This window comes from Lipotes vexillifer, unplaced genomic scaffold (assembly GCF_000442215.2).
Source record: "Lipotes vexillifer unplaced genomic scaffold, Lipotes_vexillifer_v1.1 scaffold753, whole genome shotgun sequence".
NCBI lineage: Eukaryota > Metazoa > Chordata > Mammalia > Artiodactyla > Lipotidae > Lipotes > Lipotes vexillifer.
In genome coordinates, this window is record NW_006783618.1 from 1,362,656 (window position 1) to 1,371,357 (window position 8,702).

At 56.2% G+C, this 8,702-nt stretch overlaps 1 protein-coding gene across 1 annotated transcript in view; it reads left to right on the plus strand.

Annotated features, from left to right (window-relative positions):
* Positions 1-7,028: 7,028 nt before the first annotated feature.
* The window catches only part of SCN4B (sodium voltage-gated channel beta subunit 4), a 16,428-nt gene continuing 14,754 nt past the window's right edge, over positions 7,029-8,702 (plus strand). Inside the window, exon 1 of the mRNA XM_007456328.1 lies at positions 7,029-7,089. Within this exon, the coding sequence (XP_007456390.1) occupies positions 7,029-7,089 (61 nt within the window). The remainder of the gene's footprint in view (positions 7,090-8,702) is intronic.

The window sequence follows — 8,702 nt, forward strand, 5'->3', positions numbered from 1 at the left end:
GCGGAAGGAAGCTCATCTTAGAACTATATCCTGGCATTGTGACATGCCCATAAATGTGGTCCTAAAACAGATTAGCCTAGGACCCCACTCCTCTGCAGGGCTGAGGAGGCCTCTGTCTAGAAAAGGGAGAAAGACTGTGGGAGGGAGGTGGTGGGAATAGATGAGTTGGGAGTAGGTAGCCTGTAAAGCAGCTTCTCATTTTATCTGGCAATAATGACTTTGAGAGTCCACAAGGTGCTGGGAAGGGGGCCAAGTGGACACTGGGTGCTCGGCTTGGCTACTTTGGAGTCCATGAGAGGGGCTGTCCCTTACAGCCTTGGCAAAGTCACTTTTACCCCAACTGCAGCTGCCTCTGCTTCTCAACTGCGACAAATTCCCTGTAAACAGGTGGCATAGGACTAGAACTGTTTGCCTCAACAGACTGAGACCCTCCTGTGGGCAAATGGGCAAAAGAAGGGGGTGTGTTCCTCCTGGAGGGGAAGTGTGTATTACAGCTGATGACTAATACAGCGGGTGGGGCTGTGGCCACAAGGAGAGGGATTCGCCTTGACCCATTCTGCCCCAGGGCGAAACATTAGGGCTGGCGGACAGAGGCAGATATTGATCCAATGGAAGTCAGAGCTGTGCAGAGGGTTGAGTTTCTCTGAGGTAATGAGCTCCCCATCCCGGAAGGTATTCAAGCATAGCTTGGGGGTGTTGTCGAGAAGATTCATATGTCAGGGCATACTTTTAGACGCTGTCTAAATTTACTGACAATGGCCCTCTTGCAGCCCTCATTTTAGGATTCAAATGATAGAAGCAGGATTAACTCTTGCTTGCCTGAAGATAAACAGGACACATGAATGGGCAAACTCCTGTCCCTCTGCCTTGTTACTCAGTCACGCCCTACCCCAGGCTGCCTCTGCCTCTTCTACCTGCTTGCCCTATTCATCTTTACCCGACTTAGCAATGGTGGTGGGGAGAGGGTAGGTGGCGAGCCCCTATTCACAGTGAGAAATAGGCCGGAAGAGGGTGGAAATTTGGAGTTAGGAACCCTCAGAAACTTCTTTCCAAAGATCAGGCCAAGTCTAACTTGTATCTTTGGCCCTCCAGCTGGGGCAAAGCTTTTTCTATCCTTCAATCAAGACTGTAGAAAATAGTGACAATCTTTTCAGCCTTCTTCTCCCTTCACCCTCCCAGCTTTGTCAAAGTCCTCAGCCTTCCCGTCCCTGTCCCATAGCAGGCTCATACCCTGTGGGCTCTCCATAGGAGCGGATGCTCTTGGGAAGGGCTGTGGGATGCGCGGGCTCATATCCAGCCTCAAAGGGTTTGGAGGGTGGGGCCGGGGTGGTGGCAGGGTGAGTGACAGTCGGCTAGACTAATCAGGATGAACACCATTTACTGAGTAGCTACTCTGTGCCTGGCCCTGAGCTCAATATTCTATGTGTATCAGCTGACAGTACTCAGGACAACTCCCCAAATATGCATTCTTTTCTCACTTTTACAGATGAGGAGACCTGTTATACTAAGTTATGGGTACACTCAAGGTGACACAGTTAGAAAATAGCAGAGAATTCAAACCCAGGGTGGAGCGATGCCAAAGCCATCAGTCACATCAGGCTGTGATTGGGAAAGGGCAGTGGACTTGGCCTCTTGCAACCCAGAGACCTAGGAGTGGGTGGGGGAAGGGTGACTGGGAGCCAATCTCAAAATGACCGTGGACAGCCAGAACTGGGCAGAAGTGTTTGCAAGCAGAGGCAAAGGCTTCCCAGTGGGTCTCTAACATCCCACCTCCTGCCTGGCCTGGCCCCTGACCCCACAGCTCTGTGCAAACAGCTCTGGCCCCCACTGGCCACCCTCTCCTCTCCTGGTTTCTGAAAACCTATAAAACCTTTTCTTCACCTGCTGACCAGTTGTCTCCATCCCTCTACCCCTGCTCCTCGGCCTGTGTCCCACTCCAACTTCCCCAGGTTCCCCTTCATTCCAGGCAGACTCTCCCCTGCTCCCATGCTTCTTCCCTTCCTCTCGGCCATCTCTCTTGACCTTCTGCCCCTGCCATATCTCCTCGTCTACTCCACATCCTCTCTCTCCTCTCACTTTGCAAGATCCACTGTTCTCACACTAAAATATTCATAGTGGATGGGACCAGAACACTAGGGGAGCCCTGCCTGGCGCTCTGCACCGTTTTACTCTTCTGGTTTTGTCAGTCTGTCCCAGTGCCCGGTTCAGCGGCAGGACCAGGTCTACGGTTCCAGGAGGACATCTAGCCATTCAGCTGACTAGGCAGTCCCCCTACAATGAATGACAAACCTTCCCAATGCCTCCGACCCCCAGCACTCCTGAGCCCCCATCCTCCGATGATGGACAAGCAGTGGGGCATGGTAATCCATGAAACACAGAGGTAAACACAGCTCTGGGGTGCTGGGTAGGGTGGCTGAGACCCTGCCATGGGGCTTCACGCCCTACCCCAAAGTGGCCCAGAATAAAGGGATGCCCAGGACTCACCCCATCTCTGAGCTGCAGTGAGGGAAGCAGACGCCTGCTCCTGCAAGGGGGCACATGCCCCTCTCCAGCTTGGGACTGTCCAGTGAGCATCTCCCTGGTCAGGATGTTTTAGTTCCCTCCTCCCTCTGCCCTCCTTCTCCCAATGAGCTCATCTGTCTGGGGCTCCCCACCCCCCTTTGCCTGAAAGGATGTTTGGAAAGAACCTGGCAGAAAACAGAAAAAGAGGAAGGGAGGGATGGAGGAGGTGCGCTCAGAGCCCTTAGAGAAAGTGGAGATGGGTGAGGAGAGCGCAGGAAGAGTTCATCGCTGCTCCAAGTCGGATTAGAGGTGGGCTGGGGAGCAGCGGGCGAGGGGGCCAGTACTGGTTCCTTGCTGGGCTGCTGAGCCACGTGCCTGCGGGTTGGTTTGGTGCATGCTGTCCTGTTAACCCCCTCAGCACCTGCCAGACTTCAGTGGATGCTGAGACTGTGGCTGAGGCAAGTGAGCACTGAGCTGGAGGGCAGGAATGGTGAGTCGGGATGGGCAGGGAACAGACCTAGGTGCATTAGAAGGAGACTCCCAAACGCCTGGCCAGGTAGCATCCACCCAACCCCAACCCCAGAGGCAGAAGGATTTGGGAGCATTCAACTTTACGTTACTGTATGCAGAGTATCCTGGCTCCTGCAGTTCCACTGTCCTGAGGTTGGGGCCCTGTTGATAACTGGGTTATAAGCTCCTGGTGTTGATCTGAGTGATCTGAGGTCAGAGGGAGAGGGGCTGGGAGGTGGGGGCATTGCAGGGGGCGGGGATCCCTGCAGAGCTCCCTCTTCTCTGCCTCTCTGAGCCGGGTCAGCGCGGCTGCCATCCAGCTCCAGTACCTGCAATGCCCCGACAGGAGCCGAGAGGGCTTATGGGGGAGGGGGAGGGGCAGGCAAGGGCAAGGGCAATAGGGGAGCCAGAGGGGGAGGAGGCTCCCTGCCAGGCTCTCATTACTTAGAAGGAACTCCTCTCAAAATAGCTCTGGAGGCCTCCCCGGAGCTCTCTCTTCCTCCCCTGCCGGGGTCTTGGCTAGCTTTCTGAGAATTGACAGGAGATGGAATCTTCCACCTACCCACCCCGGTGGAGGTGGAACGTGGGACCACCCCCAGGGTTGAGTACCTTCCTGGGTAAAAGCATCTCCCGGAGGCTGGGAGCTGGAGCTCGGCCCCCATTTCTGCCCGTGCCACTTTTCCAGCACACACTGAACCTCATACCTGCTCTGCTTCCTAGCTCCCATCCTGGCGCTGAGGTGGATGCGGAGGGCAGGAGCCCAGAGGCTTGCCTGGTCTCAGAGAGGACTGTTGGACTAACTGCTTCAAAGAACCTGAGCCCTCCCCCGCACACCCACCCCCCCTGGAAAAATCTCCTTTCCCCTTAAATCTAGGCCCTGTCTCCTCCCACCTGAGAACAGCTTCCTGGCAGCTCCTTGGCTCAGGGTCCAGTCCGTCTCTGCATCCCTGAAAACTTGCTCTTCAAGGTATTTCTGAGCCAGGCTGCCCAAGACCTGAGTGTGCAGAACCCCACCACTACGAATCCAGCCTGCTGGGCACAGCGGGGGACTGTGTCCAAACCACCATCCTGCCCTCTAGGGCCTTCCAGCTGGAGGCGCAGAAAGGGCCAAAGTGCCCGTCCATCTGATGGATGCACTAGGGTTTTGAGAATTTTTGAGGAAAGTGCTCTCTAAATGTAAAATTCCTCTAGCCACTAATGCATCTTTCAAGCACTTTTTCTGCCCAGCTGTGGAGCCCTCCTGTTCTCTAGAGGAAAGCTGGGGCTGTGGAGGGAGGGAATGAAATAACAGGGGAAGTTCTAATTCTGACTTTAAGAATCACTTTCTCTGTGACCTTGGGCCACACGTTCTACCTCTCTGGGCCTGTTTCTTCATCTGGGAGGCGTGTGGGTTTCCTAAGGACCCTTCTGGCTCCAAGAATTGGTGAGCAGCGAGGCAGCTGGGAAGGTGGAGGGCGCGGAGGAAGCTGGCACCGTTTCGCGTCACCAGGGTCTAAAGATATCCAGGGAGTGCTGTCCCCTCCCTTCCCCTTTCTCTGGGCAGGGGTCACTTTCCTTCCCTTTGGCTCACCTCCTGTCTCAAATCAGCCTCCGGCTCTGAGAAACTTGACCCCTGCTGTAAAAATAAAGTGGGCAGTGTGGATGTCTGGCCCTGTGGATCTAGTGTCTGGGAAGGAGGGGGTAAACGTGCAAACTTGGAGACAGGAAGAGTCTTAGCCTTTTTAGGGCCACAGACCTCTTTAAGAATAATAAGAGCTAAAATGTACTGCGGGCTGACCCTATGCCTAGAACTCTGTTAGCACTTTTACGTGTGATAATATCTCATCCAGTCTTCACAGGTCCACGTCTGATGTTTGTGAGGCCTGGGGCAACTGCACAAATGATAATTACATATATGTCTAAATATAAGTTATGAATCAAGATAACAAAGTGTTAAAACTCATCTATTATCCTCCACCTTTGATGAATTTTCCTCAGTCTTAATTTTAAGGCCAGGCCCAAAAGCCATTCTCTGGTCCACTCTTCCCTGGTCTTGCTGGGACAGGGTCTCTCATGCATGCCTGGGAACCCTCCACCTGCATGTCAAGTTCCATCCACCTCCCACCCTCTGTAAACAGCTGCCCTTTGCCCACTCCCTAGGCCTGTGGGTGCACATCCGGCAGGGGCAGCTCCTGAGAGGACTGACCCGGGGAAGAGGCCTGCTCGGAATCGGGTCATGTGAACAGGGAATTCCAGGGTACCGGATGTTCAGAGCATGGTCTAGAAGAGGAGGTGTATAGACTACCCTCCCTTCTGTCCCAGGAACCACTTTTCCAGTGAGGAGGCGTAGGGCCAGAGGAGGGCCAGAGTGAGGCCCTCCAAACTCAGGAGCCCAGGGCTGAGGCCCCCGTTGCCCAGGTCTAAGGGTGGCATTGCTCTTAACAATTGCATGAGGTGAATATCGTCACTTTCACCATATTACAGATGAAGCTGCTGCAGATTGCATAACTTGCTCAAGGTCATACAACAATAGATGCTGGAGCTGGGACTTGATTCCCCAGTGCCTAACTCCAGAGCCCCTATACCACTATCACAGCTATACTGAGCAAGCCTCTCTCCTGGAAAAAAAGAGACATTCAGCATTTCCAGTACAACCCCAAGGGGTCCTTGATCTCTGAAGCCCTCCAGGGACCCCAGGTTAAGAAGGTGGGCGGTGCAGGGGCAGTAGCAGAGGTCAGGCCATGAAGCGGGAGCAGGTTTCCAGGTCTGAACCAGTCTCCAGACAGGCAAAGGTTGGAGGGTCAGGACCTCAGACAGGCCCTGTGGTGGCGGGAGGGGGCTGGGATGGCCGGGAAGGGGCTGCTGAGGAGGATAGCAGACATGAGTCCCCAAACCACCCCAAGTAGCACTAGTCACTTGTAACTCAAGAGGGTCTGGGAAAAAGCCCTCTGACCTGGCTGTGACCCCACCCCCCAAGCCCAGATGTCTGCCCTGGGCTCCTCGACCCCCACCCCAAAAGGGAGGCGAGGCCAATGGAGTCCTCCAGGATTCTGAAGGACTCAGGACACCCTTGGAGGGGCCTAAAAGGGGAGGGTCTGAGGCGGGTGGCCTAGGTGGGGAAAATGAGGAGTAGGGGTGCCGCGGGAGGGTGAAGCGGGGCTTGGACCCGATCGGTGGTGTCTGGCCGATTCCCTAACCAGGAGCATCATGATTTTCGAGGAGTCCACGAAGCAGTGGGAGAGCATGGTGGGCGGTGACGTGGGCAGTTTACAGTTGGAAGCCGGGTTCCCGGGACCCTGCACAGCGGGGCTGCGCGAGGCTGCACACTCGCGGGTCGGCGGCCGCGGCGGGCAAGCCCGCACACGCCCGCCGGCTGCTGCAGTGTTGGCTGCGGGCATCCGAGCGGTCCCTTCGCGGCCCCAGAAGAGGGAGCCTCTACCCTACTCGTGTTCCTCAAAGCAGAACATCACAGCCTTCCAACAGCCGAAAAGCTCCATCTCTACTCCTCCCCAAACTATCCTCCTAATTGGCAGCTCAGCGCACGGGATGATGCGCGCGGCTGAGGGCGGCCCTGCAGTGCGAAGCCGCAGCCGCCCAGCCCGAGCCGGAACGGAAGCAGGGGTGGTGGTGGTGGTGGGGGGCCGGTACGGCAGGCTCCCGGGGCTCGGGGACCACGAGGTGGGGACGCTCGGGGCTCCGCGGCGGCCACCGCCCCTCCTGCGGCTGGAGCGCTTCCAAAGCAGAGGAGCAGCGTCGCTCGCGTCTGCACTAGCTCGGAGGTCCTTCTGCTCCGGGTCCTCCTCCTCGGGCCCCCTCCTTCGCCTCCCCTTGCCCTCCGCGGCTGCTCCCGCAGCCGGCTCCTCCTCTCCCTCCCTCCCCCTCTTCGCCCTTTCCGCGCCAACTTTCCCGAGCCCCGGCCGGCGGCGCACAGCTCCCCGGCAGCCTCGGGGCCGACTGCAGACCGAGGGCTGCGAGCGCGGCTGTGACCTGTGTATCCTGTACCCGCGCCCCTGGTGCGCTCGGCAGAGAACAGCACGATGCCCGGGGCTGGGCACCGAGGCGCAGCCCGGGCGAGATGGCTGGGCACTGGGCTTTTGGGTAAGGCAGCCCCGGCTTGGTTTCTAATGCCTCTTTCCCCCACCCTTCCCCCACCTCCCCCCAGAGGAGGAGACACTTAGAAGAGCAGCGCCTTGGACGGGGTGGGCTTTGGAGTGCGGCACGGAATGAGCATCGCGGCTCCCGCTTCTTGCCGGACGCGGGCTCGGACTGCTGAGCTCCCTGAGGACCGTGCGCCGTCCCCTGCCCCATCCGGCCAGCCAGCCCCGAGATTAGTTCTTTGCTGTCTGTGGTGCCTTCAGCCCCGGGCTTCTAAAGCTGAATCTTGGGGACCAGAGTTCGGAGGTTTAAGCGTGCTGGGGGAGGGTGTCTTTGCCTTGGGTGTAGGGGATGCCAGGTGGGTTTGCATCCCAACGTGTGATTGTTGGGATGCTGTTTTCTACCTCTGCCCAGAGCCGTTTGCAACTTGGATGCTTGTTGCCCAGGCAGTAGCGTGCACCAGTTGGGGGTGGGGCAGCTCCCCTTCCTCCTGGTCCTTTTTCTGTTTGACTCCTCTGCTCTCTACTTCCGCCAGTGCCCATTGCCTTCCCTGCAGACTGGATGGGGTTGAAGGGACTTGGAGGACAGTTCGAGCCCCTATTTATTTATTTAGTTATTTATGGCCCGCGCCTGCTTGCGGGATCTTATTTTCCCCGACCAGGGATTGAACCCGCGCCCTCGGCAGAGAAAGCGCGGAGTCGTAACCACTGGACCGCCAGGGAATTCCCCAAGCCCCCTTTTAGGAAGGATCTTATCTCTCTTCTTAGGTAAAGATTCCATGGGGGTGTGGGGGAACCTGTTTAACCTGCTCCTGGCTCTTCATTTTTGGGATGAGTATGAAGACGGAGGGGGCACATCCAGAGGACACAGAAGGAACAGATTATTACCTATTAATATGCACACGATATGCGTCAAACTCCAACAGATTGGGGGATGATATTTATTAGTCCAGAATGTAATCGCCTCATAAATTATAGCTGATTTCAATGTAAGCCGACTCCGTCTCCGGCACCTGCACCTGCTTCCTGCTTACATTAGTCACATTTGGCTTTTGGCAGCTCCCCCCTCATCGGGTCAGGCACACCATGTAGGCATTTGGGCTGAAAACAGGGAGACAGAAGTCTTTAAGGGTGGTCAGTGGTGCTTCTGCAAATGTAAACTGTGTGCAGACCTGTCACGTTGGCACCTGGTGGAGGAGGGGGGATAGAGTATGTCTTGCACTCAGGAGCCACTGATTTTATTACATCCCCACAGCTGGATGGAAGTCACTGGTGTTCTCTCTTGTACCTTAGGCACAGATGTGCTGGTTTCACAGTGACCCTAGGAAGTGGGCCTCTGTAGGACTGAGGCTCCTCCTCATGGGCTAGGCACAGTGCCACTCTATACTAGCTGCCCCTCACCCCATCCCTGATCAGCCCGAGTTCCCGCTGTGGCCGTGGCCATTTAATCCTCAACTGCAAAGCTGAGGATAAAATGGGTGCCAGTCCCTTCCTAAGCATGTAACTGGTAATGTATGTGTCCTACCCACCCCTTCCTGTTCCCTGATTTGCTTAATTACTGTGATCTCTGTGTAATTATCACTTGTGAGGGTGCTATGTTGCCCCACCCTCTTTCCC